The 19,460-nt window shown below is 39.2% G+C and overlaps 1 protein-coding gene across 1 annotated transcript in view; it reads left to right on the top strand.

The window, feature by feature from the left end:
- Window positions 1-19,460, top strand: part of THSD7A (thrombospondin type 1 domain containing 7A) — a 133,303-nt gene that overhangs the window by 15,891 nt on the left and 97,952 nt on the right. Inside the window, exons 4-7 of the mRNA XM_014940238.1 lie at window positions 8,281-8,529; window positions 10,675-10,856; window positions 12,887-12,955; window positions 18,391-18,546. Coding sequence (XP_014795724.1) covers window positions 8,281-8,529; window positions 10,675-10,856; window positions 12,887-12,955; window positions 18,391-18,546 — 656 coding nt within the window. The remainder of the gene's footprint in view (window positions 1-8,280; window positions 8,530-10,674; window positions 10,857-12,886; window positions 12,956-18,390; window positions 18,547-19,460) is intronic.

The raw sequence follows: 19,460 nt of genomic DNA, 5'->3' as shown, positions 1-19,460 counted from the left end.
GACAAGTGTGTACCAACCCTAAACTGAAACTCTCAAGGAGGAATAGATTTTAAAATTAGATTTAGACTTTACAAATTACATTTTATAATATTTGGAGTAACTCATGGGTGTTATCTAAACTCTGGATTGAAAGTACCTTCCTACTATTCCTGCTGTCCAGTATTTGTTCATTAAACAGAATTTTTTCTTTCATTTGATTTTGTTTATGAGAAAATTAACTATTTTTTTCTTTATACCAAATTGTTCATCACATCTCTTTCAAAATCCAAGAATGGCATAAAGTTCATTTGATTGTTTTGCTTTAGCAGTCAAGACATCCAACAGCCTGTGTGAAGTCTGAGGAGAGCACTGCATAGAAGATAAAAAGCTTGTTGTAGCACACAGGGATGTTGTGCTTGATCATTGTCTCCCTACATTAACTCCAAAATCCCTATTACTGATGTGGATCATCTGCTAAGGTTCCATAGTGGCCAGATAAAGGGCAAGGAAGATCCTGTGCAATATTAGGATCTGGATTTAGTCCCAAATCACGCAAAAGGTTAATATTAAGCATGAACGTTCCTGGATTTCCTCAGGTCTCCTGACCAGCAGTGATCATTCAAGGTTGCTGTAGAAAATTGCACACGTGGGTGCATATATTTCAAAGGTTGATTTGACCTTCTGACCCAACCAGATTATTTCTGTGAGTTAGTTCTTTTAAGAACGTGTGAGGATCTGGGCTGTGGGACTAAGCCTGAGCTTTTCTAGGCAGTGATGCTAATGAGTGGTGTGGTACATGTTTTTCTCTTCTACGTGTAATTCTCTTCAGCTGAGATTTAGGCAAACTTAAAGCAATCTACTGAGATTCTCTCTACTAAGAAAAGTACATTATGCTTGTATTCAAATCATGCTTTAATTTCTTTATTGTTTTAAGGATTTTTTTGAGAGTTGGATCAATGTTCTTTCATGGCTGTAGGATGTCTTGCAAGGACACTGTTTGTCCAGCTTAATGGTATGTTTTGGTGGGATTTTTAATTGTTATTTTTTTCTGTTCCAAAAGCTTCCTCTAGCTTTAGTTTGTCCTTCAGTCAAAAATGCAGCCCCTGGAAGCCTGCTTCTCTGTATTTGTGTGTGTAATTTTGGCTTTCAAGTGCTAAACTAACATCTAGTTTTTGGTGTTCTCTAAGCAGTTTGTCACTGTTCCAAGCCCTTCTGCAGACAAATTTGTTTGGTCAAATGCACTTGCATGTCGATAATTTTCATCCTGTGGCCGGTGGGAAAGACTGAAAACCATTTTGCTAATGGTATTAAATGATGTAATGTCTCATGAGATCAGCAAGAATTCAAGAGAGACTCTCACGTTTCCTGATGACACGGCTGGTTGTGGGAGATGCCTGATGGTGCACAGGACATTCAAGGCCAGGAAATGGTTAAATTATTCTGCTCTTTTATCTTCAAGATAGTCCTTGCTTTTCTTCCTTAGTATTTAGATGAAGCCACTTAAAAACCTGTTAAAGGATTCTGGATTTCATTAACATGTTGATTGTGCTTTGATCTGAAACCTTCAGAAGCAGCTCCCTTTTTCTGCTGAACTGCTGAACCTCTTCACATCATGCTCAGTATGGGTTTCTTTGAGGCAGTTAGCCTAGTTTTTGGTTGTCTTCTTCACTCCTCTCAAGTTTTTAATTCATTCATACAGTCTTGGGTGTTCAAAACTTCATTATATTATCTTGCTTGGGTTTTGCTTTGGAATACAAACTGAGTTTGCATTTTTTTGCTGAAAATGGAGTAGTCTTCTTCAAAGAGAATGAAAAAGTTCCATCCCCAAAGGTGCTGGGGTTGAACTCCTCAGTAGATGGAGTGGGTTCTAACCCCACAGCCCTTCCTGATCACCAAGGGCGTGATATCTAATCCCTGTGATACCATATAGTATGAGGGAGGCAAGGGAAGCAAGAACACCATTTCTTCCCTGGTCTTTTGTGTGGTGTCTGACAATGCAGATGTCTGTTGAGTGTCTCTTAATAATGCCTTCTGTGCTAAGCCTTCATGAGTGTGGTAAGCCATGGGAGTGTCTGCTTTCCACACCAGGGTTGAGGGTAGGTCAGCCGTGGTGGGACTGGAGTAGCCTGGGCAGAGCTATAGGTGCCCCTACAGGGAACTTCAGAGCCACAGGAGCAAAGAACCTGTGGACATAATCCACTACCATATCAAATACTGATCCAGGCTTGAAAGATCATAGTTTTCAATTTACAGGTAAAATCCCACTTAAGTCTTTTTCAGTCCAGCTCTAACCCATGGCTTTTTGTTTCCTGTGAGTGCCAAAAGTTTATGTTGGCATCAGTCTCCCTCCTGAACCATAGCCATGTTATTCATTTCAGAACAATGGAAATCTCTGCATGTAATCAAATGGGAAATCAGCTAGAGAAAAGATAAATGTATCAGAATTCCAGGGGAATGTATACAGTGAATGAAAATAAGGAATAATAGCTGTGAAAATTCCTTTAAGGAAAACCAAAGCTGAATGTTAATAAAGGTGAAGGAATAGAGAAAATATAGCAAACTAGTGCAGACAGAAATTATTGAAGAGAATATTTGGCTTGCATTAACCTTGTCAATTGCGCTCTATTAATTTACATTATGGGTAAAACCAGTAAATAGCAGTTGTTGCTAAATATCAGCACTGGGTGAATGAATGTAATTTATTGTAAAGGACATGTTCTCCACTGTGCAATTTTAGATTTAAATTGCAAACCTCACATAGGAGCTCTGTTGCATTTGAACATGAGGAGCAGTTGCATTGGGAAAAGCACCGAATTGATTTCCAAAATATGTCTCCTTAATACCCATTTACATTAACTGATAGATTGTCCAGGTATAGCAATGTACAGGTATTTTGGGAGTGTTTTCAGAATGAATCTTGAACAGCCCTCAAATCCAGGCCAGTTTTACAGCTCAGAGTTGTACATGCAGTAGAAAGGGCCTGCAATTGCAGGATATAACAGCGTTCAAATAAAATGAGACTAAGTGAAAGAGAATTCTTGGACCTAACAAAGAGGTAGTCAAGGAGAGAGCTTATAGAAGTCTCTAAGCTCACAAATGCTACGGAGAAAGCGAAGAGCATATGGTTATGCAAAGCCTGAAATCAGAATATGAAATTAACAAAGCAAATTTATAGCAAAAATACCTATCTACAGTTATTGGTGGGTAAAAAAGGTGTGTAACACATTGTTTCCAGGATGATGTAGATGCTAAAATCTTGTCCGGGTTCAGAAAGTGTTTAGACTAATTCGTGGAGGAAAACTCTATAAAGGGCTCTTCAGTGCAATGATGCAACTTGTGATCGGGAGGTCTTTAAGCCACAGTTTGCCAGAAAACCAGAGGGTATGTTGGAAAAGTGTGACTGAATACTTGCTGTCTTTTTGCCCTCCATTTGCTACTACCAAGGCAGGTATCAGACTGCATGGATTATTAGTTAAACCACTCAGTCATTCTCATGCTGCTGTTGGTCTTTTCTCATGAACTGGTCTTTATAGTTATCAGTCCAATATAGGATGGAGGAAACAGCAACAGAAGTATAAAATCTCTTAGCTGTACAAGTTATCTAGAGCTCATGGAGTAAAATGGGTCCTACTGCCTTCCTTAAAACCTATTTGCTTTTCTTATTCATTCTGCATAAATTTAGAGATCAGGTGAGTTTATAGAGGAGAAAATTCCAATGGTCTCTTCTGCTACTTTTCTACGCAACTTAAAAGGTAATTTTTGAGACTGGGATTACAGACACTCAAACAGGTCATTGGCATACAAAATCAAGTTGTCCTGACTTTTAAAAATTGTAGAAGCATATTCACTCTCTAATAGAAACTTAGGACACCTCAGAAAGAATTATTTTACCTCTTGAATAATCTAATTTTCTCACACATTTAGAAGCTTCTCTTCCAATGAAAACAGGGCTTTCAACTGCACAGCTTGCTCATTTGTACACAGGTATTATGGTGCAATTTGCTCCAGGCTTATGCCACAAGCTTCGTTCTCTATGTGCCTGTAGCCTTAATTATCCCACAAATTACTTTGAAATCCCCAAAGGAAACCTTCCTATCCAAAGCAATATTTAGTTTTTATTTATAGCTGTCGGAGCAAAAACGAGGCTACGGAACGTGAGTAGACACAAATTCCTGACCACACATCTCCAAAAGAGGTTGAACAGCAATTATGTTCTGTAATTTGCCATTTGAACCAGCACTGGCTTTTTCTTTAGCTCATTTATCTAATTTAAGTCTTTCAAGTCAGGAATAGGTTTGATGTTGGTGTAATAGCAATAGGGCTCATTCATCCCCTGTGATGTTTTGTTTTTCTCAGGATTACCTTCTCTTTCTGTTATGTCATCTGCGTGCTTATATACCTTCAGCTTCAGTTCCCCACTATATCTATTGTCTGAAATGGTACTTTCTCAAACCTTCCTTCAAATTGTATAATGCCCTCTTCTCTGCCCAAAGACAGACACTTAGGACTCTGTCCTTTGAATGTATTCACTGGATGGAGGGCAAATTCCTGCAGACCTTACATTACCCCCATGCTATGTCTTCTTGAATCCAGTCTGCTCTGTTGACTTATAACAGCATTTTGTTACAACTCAAGTACTTTTCTTTGAGCTTCCCAAGCAATTATCTGGACAGAACTGTATAGGTTGACAGTGTGAACCTATTTATGCACTGCCTGGGCTTTTTGAATGGCGACTTTGCGTATAGCCTATGCTTAGATGTTACTGAAAGCACACAGAGCATGGAGATGTTTGATGCACAACTTCAGGTGGTTTGGGTGGTATCATGAAATGAATGTTAACTGGTTTTGTCTTCTGATCTACCAATTGGCTTTTTCTCCTGTGAGAAGATTCATCCAACTTTGGGTAACTAAATCAGACGTGCTACGTCTTCTTGAATCCAGTCTGCTCTGTTGACTTATAACAGCATTTTGATGTTTGATGCACAACTTCAGGTGGTTTGGGTGGTATCATGAAATGAATGCTAACTGGTTTTGTCTTCTGATCTACCAATTTGCTTTTTCTCCTGTGAGAAGATTCATCCAACTTTGGGTAACTAAATCAGACGCATAAATCCATCAGAAAGTGCAGAGCGATTTACATGAAATTAAGCTTTGCTTTAAATTATTTCTGGAGTTCAGATTTGTAACGTTAGGTAACAAACCCAGAAGACATTATTTTGTGCAAGAAATGCATTCCCAGGTTTCAATTAAGAATCAATCTGTGTAGTTTCTTGGATCAGACATTTAAAGGAAATGTGACCAACCTGCTCAGCTAATATCTTACATATGCTGAACTTTTTAAATGGCATGTGTATCTTTCAGAGTTTTTCATACAATAGAGTATTAGTAAGTTTAATTACGAATCTCTGGGTATATATAGTCACCTACACTGAAAGGTATGAGAAGTTTCAAAAATCTTTTGCAAATATTTTAAAGATCAGACATTTAAAGGAAATGTGACCAACCTTCTCAGCTAATATATTACATATGCTGAACTTTTTAAATGGCACGTGTATCTTTCAGAGTTTTTCATACAATACATTATTAATAAGTTTAATCACGAATCTCTGTCACCTACACTGAAAGGTATGAGAAGCATCTCTTTCTCTTGGCAACATAAAGTTTGAAAAATCTTTTGCAAATATTTTAAAGGTATCAAGGAGTGAAAAAAAAAAAAAAAAAAGAAAAAAGAAAAAAAATCTTTGAAAAATGAGAGGGGACTTTGGGACATCAAATTCATTGTTGCCAAATATCCTGGGAAAGGGAATATGTAGTCATGCAACATAACATGAAGTGTAGATTAGTTTAGATGCAGGGAGGGGACTTTGGGACATCAAATTCATTGTTCCCAAATATCCTGGAAAAGGGAAATATGTAGACATGCAACATGAAATGAAGTGTAGATTAGTTTAGTTGCAGATAATAGATGTATAATGCACTTGGGACAGGGAAAGGTGGTAGTGAGGGAAAGGATTCGTAATTTGCTCTGGAAGCTGCTCTGTTACTTTAAAAGAGGTTGAAACACTTCCATAACCATTTACTTAACTGAAGAGTCTTAACTAGGTCTTGTTTAGAGAGATTTCTGATACTGCAAGTTTAAATCTGATGCTTCCCTAGTCCCCACTTGACCCAGAATGCAACACGTCTTCTCCTGCTGCCTGCAACGTGAAGGAAAACTCCTGATAATGGCCATTTGCAATTAGCACTCACAGTTTCTCCAACTTGTTCATAGAAAACCAAGTGTTAAAAGAAGAAACATCAGCTAATTTGCTTGTCTGACACTTCTTTTGCTAATTGTGACTGTCTCTGCCCTCTCACAAAAATAATATGACAGTATGAGTAACAGTAAAGAGATTGTTTGCTCGTGACTTACAACAATATCAATTACTCGTCAGTATTTACATAATACTGCAAGTGGTGCATGGTTTGAATAAGCAAACAGGAAAATAAATGGATAACTCTGGTTCTTGTTAGTCTCCCTAGTAATATTTATGTTCTGGTTACAACAATTTAAGAACTTAATTGTTTTCTATTTATTTAAAATTGATCAGTTTTGTAAGTAAATATTTGAAGTGAGCCATGCTTTAACTTTATTGCTTTACTTCTAGCAAGGATCGTAAATTTAAACAGCAGGGTTATTAACATGGTACTATCTTGAATTCTTTCTGAATGATCTGGTAGCACTTGGAATCTGAAAAGTGCCTGGGACCTATAGTAATCTTTCAGAAAGTGAGTATATCCTTCAAAAATTAATAAATATAATTAGTTTGCAGGGCTGGCCTTACTTTTCAAGGGGAGCTGATTGGCAACTTTCTGTGAGAGTGTGTTTTTTTAATTATGGTTATGGGAAAATTTTTTTTATCTCAGTACACTGGCTCAATTTTGTCAATTTTTTCCACCCTGTTCAGAAAATCTGTGACCATATATAGTGTCATATATATATTGTGTCACAGCACACAAAATTAGTGTCCATATCTAGACCTATTGTTGCACATTCATCCAACCTCTTTCTGAACCTGCTGACACTGTCCATCTCCACAACCAGGATCTTCTGTTAGCAAGATGTGGAATTGCTCTCCCTCTTGTGTAGAGAGGAAATACTTTCATTTATTGTGTTTTTAAATCTCAGTCTCATAAAGTATCCCTGCTTCTAGTATTACAAAACTTTGTTTATAGCAGTTCAACATGATGTTGGATATATGGGTAGGGCAAAATTTTGCATAGCAACAAAATTGTTGTAAATATTCATTGTTCTGTATTATTTCGTATTTTATTAAAAGGGAAAAAAATGAGCCTTTGTTGCCTTGTTTATAGGACTGGTACCAAACAAAATGTTTCATTGTGCCATCTGCAGTGCCAATAAATCTTTTTCCTGGCTGCTTAACTACTTCAGAAGCCAGAATTTTATTTCAAAACAGACATGATAAATATATTTATGTTGTAATTATAATTAAGAAGTTAAAGCTATGCTCACTTTAATTGTGGTTTAGCTTCTCTATTGCTCATTTTGCTATTGTGAATCAAGCTTTAAAATAGAAATGTTAGAATATAACGCTTAAAAATGCAGAGGCATTTAGAGAGAGAAAATCTTTATTATGTGGGTTGTCAGCAAATCAGATGGAGAATGGAAATGATGGCCTTCATGAGGAACAGGAAATTAAGGGTATGGATTCACTGTAGCAGGGAAGGCTCTATTTTTAGGGAGAGATCATTCCCCTTTTAGACTGTGAGGCATCACTGTGGCAATATACCAGCTGTTAACAAAGCTCATTATTTGTCACCAAGTATTCAATATATTTGACATCGTGTTTTTAAACAATTTGTAGTCTGGAAATGAGGCAAAGATGACATTGAGCACTTGGTTCTCTTCTAAAACGTTGTATAGCCATCTCTGTTGAGCCTTCACTTCCTTTTTGTTCCAAGAAAAATAATTGAGTATACCTAAAAATAAAAGATAAGCAGTGAAAAATTAATTTATTTCCTCTTTTTTACTTCTATATATGTATGAAGATGTATATTTTAATTTTGATCACATATATGGCAATATTGGTCCTTCTAACTGTAGCAAATCGTCTCTATCTGGTTTGAGTCACTTTAACCCAAAAGCCCTTTTGCCTGACTTTTTGGGGATCAAATGCATGCGAACTGGAGCTTAATAGCTTTACAAATATTGACTGACTTTCCATGTTGCAAATGGGCATCACTTTTCTGTTTGTGTCTGTGAATACGTGTGCTGAAAGTTGTAATTCTCTCTTATCGCAGCTTCTGCAAACAAGACAAGTTGCCCATTACGTTCCAGTCCTGCGTGATCACGAAGGAGTGCCAGGTGTCAGAGTGGTCCGAATGGACCCCCTGCTCCAAAACCTGCTTTGACATGACCACCCCGAAGGGGAATCGTACGAGATCACGGACCATTAAGCAGCTCCCTATCGGCGGCGAAAGCGAGTGCCCGCAATTAGAAGAAACAGAGCAGTGCGTTACTCAAGGAGATGGCGTGGCACCGTGCATCACGTGAGTCAGTTCATCTCATACCAAAATGAAGGATTTCAATTAAGCACACAGGGCTGGTGATGGAATATCAACCAAATCATTATTACAGAAATAATAGGTTTTGTTTTTTTTTTGGGGATCAAATGCATGCGAACTGGAGCTTAAAAGCTTTACAAATATTGACTGACTTTCCATGTTGCAAATGGGCATCACTTTTCTGTTTGTGTCTGTGAATACGTGTGCTGAAAGTTGTAATTCTCTCTTATCGCAGCTTCTGCAAACAAGACAAGTTGCCCATTACGTTCCAGTCCTGCGTGATCACGAAGGAGTGCCAGGTGTCAGAGTGGTCCGAATGGACCCCCTGCTCCAAAACCTGCTTTGACATGACCACCCCGAAGGGGAATCGTACGAGATCACGGACCATTAAGCAGCTCCCTATCGGCGGCGAAAGCGAGTGCCCGCAATTAGAAGAAACAGAGCAGTGCGTTACTCAAGGAGATGGCGTGGCACCGTGCATCACGTGAGTCAGTTCATCTCATACCAAAATGAAGGATTTCAATTAAGCACACAGGGCTGGTGATGGAATATCAACCAAATCATTATTACAGAAATAATAGGTTTTGTTTTTTTTTTTTTTCCAATTTTTTGCTTATTCAGTGCTTTTCTTAAAAGCCTGAAGTCTGCAAATAGCTGCTGTTATAGTGAAATCACTTCCTCCTCTAAATACAGGAAACAATAACAAATACATATTTTTTCATTAGTGTTAACTTTTAAAAGAGAACATTTGTGTGTATGTATGCAGGCTCAATGAAGACCATAATAAATTAATCATATTAATTTGTCAGGGATCTTTTCCCTACATAACATTTTTCCCAGAATCATTATGTTCTGAAGTACTTCTCTGTTTGGAGACAAAGTGCTGAACATAGGAAAGAGGTGAGAAACATCTGTTCAGCAACTGGACTTTTTTAGAGAGACTCGTATTCAGCACAACAAAGGCAGGACTGGGCCCCAAATGGAAAGTGGGAGAGACTAACGGGCATATCTAATAAATTAGCCCTGCTTAAAGTTTAGGAGAAATGACAGCAAGCACTTTACGATTCAAGAGATTCCTGTAATCCTTATCAAATAATCGAGATTAATATTAAAGTCCCAACTGTGCTTTTTCTTTATCAGACTGAGAAGAGGGTTTGGGGAAATGTCATTTGATGTGAAGCATCTTTGACTGTGGCACATATTTTTCATTTAAGAGTTGAAACGTCACCTTTCCCCATCTCCAGCCGCATTGGGAAGCGGTTCGCTTGATTTAGCCTTAAAGTACTTGTTGGGTGGAGAATTCCGTGGCATTTCTCACGGCTTATAATCCTGATTGGGGTTTTAACTGGGAGTCACAGATCCTCCTTTCTGGGCATTCACTGATTAGAAAGCTCACAGCTTCTCATCATTCATCAGTACCCAGCAGGGATGCTTCAGTACTGCAGAGCCATCTTCCTCTCGACAGTGAAAAAGGGACTTACTGAAAGGTTCTTCTGAAGTAATAGTAAAAAACTACAATTATAGCTTTACCTTGATATTCAGGAGAAACTGCTGTCTCTCTTATCAAAGATGAACAAGATGCTTTGGGGTTTATTTTTTTGGAGTTGGGTTGTGTTTTTTTCCCCCTCTTATTTTCTGGCTCTTATGTTTTTCAGTATGCACATTTCTTTGATATTTTGGCTTTAGTTCATATAAATTGTCTAGCTATAGACAAATGCCAGGAGTCAGAGTCTTGAAAGTTAGCTTATCTGAACATAGACTATATGACTCTATATAACAAGTGTTTCTTCCCTCCAATATATTATTTATATGTACAGAATGATTCAGGAATTGAAAAGATTTTCCTAAAATTAAGGATTTCAGAAGTGAAATAATATATGTACAGAATGATTCAGGAATTGAAAAGAAAAGATTTTCCTAAAATTAATGATTTCAGAAGTGAAATAATAGAGGAAAAGTTTCCACCCACATAAAATATCAAACTTAATGCATCTCTTTGTACAATAAATTGTGGTGCTTAAGCCTTTTAGAAAATCAGTACAGGTATTAAGGTGTTTCACTGGTATGATTTAATGCTGTGTGAAATGGCTTCCTGATTTCTAAAGACCCAATTAACCAAATTTGCTCCAGGTATGGCTGGCGGACCACGGAGTGGACAGAATGTCGTGTTGATCCTCTCCTCAGCCAACAGGACAAGAGGCGAGGGAATCAGACCGCGCTGTGCGGCGGCGGCATCCAAACCCGAGAAATGTACTGCGTGCAAGCTAACGAAAACCTCCTCTCCTATTTAAATACCCTCAAGGAAAAAGAAGGTAAATTTGATTCACTTGCAATTGAATTAGTGTGAAATCAGAGAACTTCAGCATTCCAGAACTCCCTGATTGCCACTGTCATGAGGGCCTTCTAACCTTGCAGGTTACTGTTATTTTCTAGTTCAGATGAAAATACTTAATTGCAGCAGCAGAGATTTCATGCTCTGTGCTGCTAATATTGTTTCCTTGCTACAAATTACTGTTTCTTAATATCTACTGAATAATATTGTCTTATGCAAAGGGTGTCTCTCAATAGGAAAGAGCATGAGAAGGTGTGTCATAAATCCTAGATTCGGTTCCTTCCTCTAATGTAAATTTTCCTGTGTGTCCTTCAGCTGGGTGATGAACCTGTGGGGTTTGATATGCAGATGGAATCTGTCAATTCTGGCATGTAAGCGCAATATAGAAATATGTAAAAATATGACTAGATTTCATTCTCATGGAATTTATTATTTTTTTTTTTCTTTCCCTTCTCCTCTTGATTTGGTCAAGTTTTCTTAAGTGGCTTTCAGGAGTTCAAGCCAATATAATTTCACGGTTTTGTTTCCCTAACTGAACGAGAGAAAAGATTATTCCTTGTCACTGTTACAGCATGTACAGATTCTTAGGAAAAGAGAGAATAGCTTAGGAGACAAAATTCGTTTGGTGATATACATTCTTAAGACCAGCAGTTGAGTATTTGATGTTATGTCTGCTTCTGCATGCTAATACAGCACTGTAGATTTCGTAATTAGTGAATTAAGCTAAATGCATTTAGCTTGTTAATTACATTTTATCCTCTTCTGTAGCTGTTTTGTATGAACACACATTATTATTATAAAAAGATAAATAAATACAGCCACATACTTCAGGAAAAACAACATATTATACAAATTAGGTGTAATACAACATTTAGACCAAACTGCCGGCTAATGAGGTTTCTGCTGTGGGTTAAAGGTACCCTCGAACTTGCTGCAGAGGTGCAGTTTGTGGGGAATATTAATGCTGACATCCCCTTCAGCCTGTCTGCTTGGATCAGTAGGGTGTGACTCGTGTGCTCGGTGGGCCCCACATCTGTATTTATTAAAGCAGCAGCTTTCAAGCCTCTTTGTTTAATGCAAATCAGCTTCCGCCCAAGGGCTTTTAGTAAATCGCCTGTGCCGAACAAAGTTTAGATGCCCCTGCTTCGGAGTAAAGGAGTAAAAGCTCCCGGCTAAGGAGAGGTAACAATAAAATCAGTGGCAGCTCACTGTTCGGAATGATGATTAGGATTTTGGTAGGCTGTGAAGTCTCGCCGGCTTAGGCGGGTGTGAAATCTGCCCTTATCAGGCTGTGACAGGAGTACGCCGAGCCCATCAGGAGGTAATCTCTGCTGGCCCCGGAAAGCTGATTAAAATGTAACTAGTCTTTGGATGCATAAACATGAGAACAATTTTTCGAGAGCTCAAACGAGGGGTGAAGTGGGTCTCAGTTTCAAAAAGGAGCTCCAGGGTGTTTCTGCGTATGGGGAGAGATTTTTCAGAAGAGCTCCTTCTCCGGCTCATAGAATCACAGAATGGTTTGGGTTGGAAGGGACCTTCAAGATCATCCAGTTCCAACCCCCCTGCCCTGGGCAGGGACACCTCCCACCAGACCAGGTTGCTCCAAGCCCCATCCAGCCTGGCCTTGAACCCCTCCAGGGATGGGGCAGCCACAGCTTCTCTGGGCAACCTGTTCCAGTGTCTCACCACCCTCACAGGAGAGAATTTCTTCCTAATATCTCATCTAAATCTCCCCTCTTCCAATTTAAAACCATCCTCCCTCTCTCCACCTTCTTACCTTGTATTCGGCCCCCCTAGGCCCCCCTAGGAAATCAGTGCCTCTTAAAAACAACCCCATTAGAAAACTACGAGCAATTTGAGGATTGGAAAAAGCCGGGGGAGGCACCCTACCAGTTTTATCTGCAGGGAAACGCCTTCATCTCAGCGTAGTTTGCTGTCGGTTGGAGTGAATGCTGTCTGGGGAAGGCTGAGTTCTCGTATACTCACAGTGGCGTTTCCCTGTTATTTCAGAAAGTCAGTCACAGAGCAAGTCGAAGGCTAGTGCTGCACCTCTGCTATCCATCACTTTTGAAATAACAGGTAGGTAAATTAAGGCCTCTGACCCGGCCTTTCAATCCAAAGCGGGCAAAAGAGGCAACATCCCTTTCGGGGGAACTTCGTTGGCTGTGTGTGTATCACTAATGTGTATATAGCTCGGAAATAGTTTAATGGATTTGTGTGTTCTCAGGAAATTTCAGATCAGTTTGAAAGTGACAGGCCTAAACTCAAACTAATAAAGTCCAGGAGCCAGGTAGGATGCAAGGACAGTGCCCTGCTCCAAAATCAGTGACTGATTTTCCTCTCGGTTCTGAGGGCTGGGAATTGCTTGGTTGTGCTCATCACAACGACACATCACAGCTGCTATTCCCAGTCCCCTCTGTAGATTTAAACCACTGAGGTAGTGCCCCAGTGAGAATTTGAACTTTTAATACGTCGCTAAGCCAGAGTCCCTCATGGCATTCAGGTCTGTATTATCTCCTATCAGAATTCATAAATTTAGACTTGAGGAAGAAGAGGGAGTATTGGGTGTAGTATTGAGGCAGTTGACTTAAGTTGAATTAAGATTCCTGGAGGCCACTGTCATTCTGCCATTTACTTACCACTGTTTTAAATTGTTTCTTCTCTGTTCACCTATTTAAGTGGTTTAGTCATGAAGTTTCTCAAGTTTTTCTCTCTATGAGGTAGATTGGGTCATCTTTTTCCAAGTACCTTTAAATCCCTCCCTGCAGAATGACGATGGGAGGAAAGTTCCTTTATGGGCATAAGTTTATTCTATGTCTGCAAACACACCCTCATTGCCCTGTTGGAACACAGAGCAGCTGCTTACATGCATGGAGTCATGCAGTTGCTTAGAGGATTGGGTCCTGAATTATCTGCTGTCTTTCGATGACAGCATTCAGCATCGTAGAAAATGGGGGGAGAATATGCATTCTTTCATTATTGGCCAGAATGTGTTTGGGGCTTGGGTTTTTCTTGCTTTTTTTACTAGTAAGAGCACGTTAGTTGGAGAAATTTCCTTCTGTTGTTTACCGTGAAACCACTACAACAAATGACCAGAAGGAGGAATATGAAGTTGTCTCTGCTTATGCTGACGCAGCCACATATGAATTCACTTTCTTTGCCAGCCATTAGTTGCCACATATGAATTCACTTTCTTTGCCAGCCTGGTCATTACTGGGCATTAGTCTGTTGAGGATTCCTGGAGAAGAATGGGGAGGTTGAGAGCCTGATAAATGTAGCAAAATCTTAAGAACAGAAATGTGGTTTAGCTTTCCAGCTTTTTTTAAAATGCAGTCATTCTGGCAGTTGGTTTATAAGGCTATAAAATATATTCAGCTAAAATTTTCTAATATAGTAGATGATTTGAGAACAGGGTGATTGAATATCATTTTAATTTTTAGGTCACTACCTCAAACCTAAAATTCATTCAAAACTGAGTGTAATTTTGTAGCTACACTGAAGGAGAAAGAGAGATTATCAAAATGCATTCACTTTTATTTCCATTTTTGGCCCCAAATTTGGTCAAATTCCACACAGAGCTTGTAGTATTACACACAGTCTAATCAGCATCCAGTTTCACTGCCAAGGAATAAAGAACAATCTTTATTGCTGCCACAAAATAGTATGAAAGGCTAGAGATAAGACAAGGTTTTAAACTGAAATGTAGTATTACACACAGTCTAATCAGCATTCAGTTTCATTGCCAAGGAATAAAGAACAATCTTTATTGCTGCCACAAAATAGTATGAAAGGCTAGAGATAAGACAGGGTTTTAAACTGTGAATTTTTGCATCCAGCATCATCTTCTCTCAAAGCATCTTTGCTAAGCAATAAGCAACAAAAGCTGAGCTCATTTGTACTTTTTTGATGCTGAAAGAAATCCATTTAAATTAATGGGAGCAAGATGCTCCTAAGATACCCAAGCAAGGCTAAGTTTTCTTATTTTACTGTCATCTCAAAGAAAGTATTCTGAATAATCCTGAGTAAAATAAACCTTGAGTGTTCAATGATGAAAACAGTTTTTAATAATCTGGAATATAAATTGTCTGTCCTACTGTTGAATTATTTTGTTTTAAAAGCAATATATAATAGATCTGGTAGCGGACATTTGTACATCACTTATGTTCTAAGATAAGCATTTTAAAAACGCTCTGGCATATTGAGAGATTTATTGATATCACTTACCTGTCCCCAAAGCACTTCTTTCTTCCCCTGCACTCCAATGAGTGATGGAAAGGGCAGATACTTTCAGTAGGTGTTTTCATGAGAAATGTATTTAACCATGTTTGCTGACAAGAGCTAGAATTCTTCCTGGACAGATACCTTCCTGTTACTTAAGTCAGCCTCTTTAAAGCCAAACACAGTCAAAATTCCTCATATTTTAAAATTTCAGGACCATCACCAATTTAGCTTGAAGCCAAATGGATTGTGCCAGTAGCACAGTAGTACCTTCTATTGACCTCTTTCTTCCCCTGCACTCCAATGAGTGATGGAAAGGGCAGATACTTTCAGTAGGTGTTTTCATGAGAAATGTATTTAACAATGTTTGCTGACAAGAGCTGGAATTCTTACTGGACAGATACCTCCCAAAATATTGAAATGGTATTCCTATTACTTAAGGCAGCCTCTTTAAAGCCAAACACAGTCAAAATTCCTCACATTTTAAAATTTCAGGACCATCACCAATCTAGCTTGAAGCCAAATGGATTGTACCAGTAGCACAGTAGTACCTTCTATTGGCAGACTCTTAAAAAATATCTGGTGGAGATATGGCACATCGATGATATGAAAACCTGCTATTTAAAGCTTCCTGATGAAAGGTTTTTTGTTATTTTCTTAAGTAACAACCCATGAACTAGTGTGATGGTAAGTGCTTTGTCCTGATGGAGGCTGGAGATGAAGCACAGCATTCCCCAGAACGCTGTCTCTGTTCCCTGAAGCAAGGCTGCGTCTCAGGGGTGTAATTGACCCTTAATTTCAACTGTCTCACTTGGGCAATTCCCCGATTAAATCTTTGTTTTTTTTTTTTTTTTTTTTTTTTTTTGGAAACTATTCAATACAAATTCAATTACAGGCAAATTATGTTTATTTATATCCATGTTCTGCACAAGATATGCATATAATGTTGATTATCATGCACGTTAAGTGTGCCTGTCAAACTTATTGTAAAATTCAATGTTCTGTCATAAAATTGAATTCCAACACAGCATTATGCAAATGCTGGACTATTTGTTCATGTATTATTTTCTGTTAAGAGATTGGTGAGCTGGAGGCAGTAATGTTGAATGACTGTCTGCCATCCTCATGCCTTCATTATGTGGAGCAACACGGCGTAAAACTGTGCAAAAGGAGGCAACACAGGAAACCAGAACAGGGTGTTGATTTTTCATTCCTTTCCCCCTTAAAAAGGGAGAGTTGAATGCTTCTGCTGTAACTGGAAACATCACCTACTTAGAAAATCTGAATGGAAGGACACACATTTATATACAAATGAGGCCACACTCTAACAAACTGATGTTTACTTTAACATTATATCTGTGGTTACTGACCTCATCTTTCAGAAGAATATTCTGTCATATTCTGAACTTATTTGAGAATATGTTTCATCAGAGAGCCCTTTCCATGAAAAGAGATCATTTGTAGTGGTGGCAGAAAATTAATGAGATAACTCTCCTTTGAAAAATTGCTGAGGGAGTAGGATAAGGGTAATGGGTAATAGGTAATATAGGACGAGTCCTGTATTGTGAAAGGGAATTAAAATGTTGCTTGTAATGAAATGGTAGATTTTGTTTCAGAGTTCTGTGCCCTGCTCTTGCACCTTGTAGAATTGTCCTATTGTTTGTGTAACCTGGGAATTCAAAAGGGGAAAGTATGGAAAGAGCGGGGTGATTTTGTCCTGTTCGAGGGCTTATTGATCCTTAAAGATAGAAGAATCTGCCTTCACATGTGTATTTATAGATTAGTAATATATTAATGAAAAAATCAGTTTTCTTGTGCAGTTTTAATTATTTAAAATATATTTTGTATATAGAATCATAGAATGGTTTGAGTTGGAAGGGGCCTTAACAATCATCGAGTTCCAACCCCCCTGTCCTGGGCAGGGACACCTCCCACCAGACCAGGTTTCTCAAAGCCATGTCCAGCCTGGAATTTAACTCCTCCAGGGATGGGGCAGCCACAGCTTCTCTGCCTCACCACCCTTACAGGAAAGAATTTCTTTCTGATATCCAATCTTTCTGATATCCAAGCTTGTCTTTGTAGGAAAGGTGCTCCAGCATGGCCCTCCTCCAGACACAATCCAATGGGTCTGTGTCCTCCTTATGTTGAAGGCACTAGAGCTGGACGCGGTACTCCAACTGGGGTCTCACCAGAGTGGAGCAGAGGGGGAGAATCACCTCCCTCAACCTTCTGTTCATACTTCTTGTGATGCAGCCCAGGACACTGTTGGCTTTCTGGGCTGTTAGCACACATTGCCAGCTTGTGTTGAGCTTCTCATCCATCAACACCCACAAGTCCTTCTCCTCAGGGCTGTGCTCAATCCATTCTCTGCCCAGCCTGTATTTGTGCTTGGGATTGCCCCAACCCACTTGCTCTTGAGCTTATTGAATTTTGTGAGATTTGCATGGGCCCACCTCTTAAGCCTGTTAGGGTCCCTCTGGATGGCATCCCTTCCCTCCAGGGTGTTCACCACACCACAAAGCTCGATGTCATCGGTAAACCGGCTGAGGGTGCACTCAATCCCACTGTCCATGTAACTGACGAAGACATTAAACAGCACCAGTCTCAGTACTGACCCCCTGAGGAATGTCACTTGTCTCCATTTGGGCATTGAGCCATTGACCATAAATCTGGGAGTGCAACCATCCAGTCAATTTTACATTTATTTATGTTATTTGCCAACCGTGTAAGTATCTAAGACATAGCCTTTCTTGAACTAACACTGCTACTGCACATGTCTTACTGCTGTGTGCCCTTGAAGGTCATTAGCATAAAAGAGAAAACAAAGTTTTGTCATAATTTTAACTTTGTTTCAGGTTATAGCTTAAAAATAATCTTCTAAATGTTAATTAACCAGCTTTTGAAGTTATAGTATCATATAGGAGAAAAGGGAATTATCCAGCTTTTCGCTTATGTTTTTAAGTGAAGACATACTCAATAAGAGAGGAGGACATCAATTTAGAGAGAGTGCAATGTGAAGAACTGTTGTGGTACCATAATCTATCTGTTAATGAAAGGACTAAGCCCAAGAAGGAGCTGCAATATCTACTGACTCCACGTAATTGGATTTGGCTCTGTTCATGCAGAGGGTAAACTGACTTCTGTTTCATTTTTTTCAAGACAGGCATTTTTCCATCACTTCATCAGATTAAAATGATGAGATAGCAGCCTTTCTGAATGAAGGATGGTTCTGTCCACTTAGAGCTGAGGATGGTGACCACTGACATGTGAGAAATGTGTTGACTTTGTTTTGACAGCCTCGAGGCCAGTGGACCGTAGTCTGTGTACGGGACCTCTTCCCAGCACCTCCCAACTGTGCCATATCCCCTGTCCTACAGAGTGTGAGACCTCGGCGTGGTCTGCCTGGGGACCATGCACCTACGAAAGCTGTGATGATCCTCAGGCCAAGAAAGGTATGTAAAAATTCAGCAAAGCCTTTTAATGGTGATTATTCCATGCTCCTAAGTCACTAGGCATGTCTGGCTGTGCAAGCATACTACATTTTGTACCAAGAAGGGCATATCCAGTGCTTCTGAGATCAAAGAAGGTCAGTGAATTGGGACTATATTTAGCATTACTGCTCCACCAAAGCGGGCAAAAATGTAGGCTATTTGCTAGCCTCTCAAGGTCAATTTGGTTATTATAGGTCAATTCCAGTTTCAAATCTTCCCTTCAAACTGAGAGGGATACAGTTTGTATGTGTGTTCAAATGACAATTCTGGCACTGTCTCAAAAGGAGAACAGAAGTTACCTTTGAGGTGCATAGTGTCCAAGTCAACCAAAGATTTACAGTTCAGTAATAGCTCAAGAATCCACCAATAGACCATGAAGCATTCTCTGGCAAAGAGCTGGGACCCTTTGCTGTTGATAAGGGACACTGTTTTACTGATGACATATGTGCTGGTTTCCATTTTCACAGGTTTTACAGTTTATTCCTTTGCAGAACAGACTGTAGTAACTTGACATCAAAATAGGAATGCAAGAATACGTTGACAAGGACCTCATGTAAGAAGTCTGCAGGTTTCTGGCTGGAAATGAGAAAAACTGGCCTTGTCATTGCTGTGATGTGATTACCTGACACAAGTTGAGAGTCCAGACTTGGGGCCATGATTGAAAACATTAATGAGAAAGGGCAGCCACATATGTCCCCTTGAGGAGCAACTGTAATTATGACATTAGCTTAGCTGCTTCTTCCTGGTATATTGCAAGTTGCACTTCAGTCTGGGCAGCAATAATGCAAGTTTTACAATGTCTCACATGAATGTGACCCAAATTTGATCAATTCCAGAAGGAAAAAGCAGTTTGGTGTGTAAGCCTATTGGGTATC

The sequence above is a fragment of the Calidris pugnax genome, unplaced genomic scaffold, assembly GCF_001431845.1.
Source record: "Calidris pugnax isolate Ruff unplaced genomic scaffold, ASM143184v1 scaffold76, whole genome shotgun sequence".
Taxonomy (NCBI): domain Eukaryota; kingdom Metazoa; phylum Chordata; class Aves; order Charadriiformes; family Scolopacidae; genus Calidris; species Calidris pugnax.
This window is presented reverse-complemented; position numbering and strand designations above follow the sequence as displayed.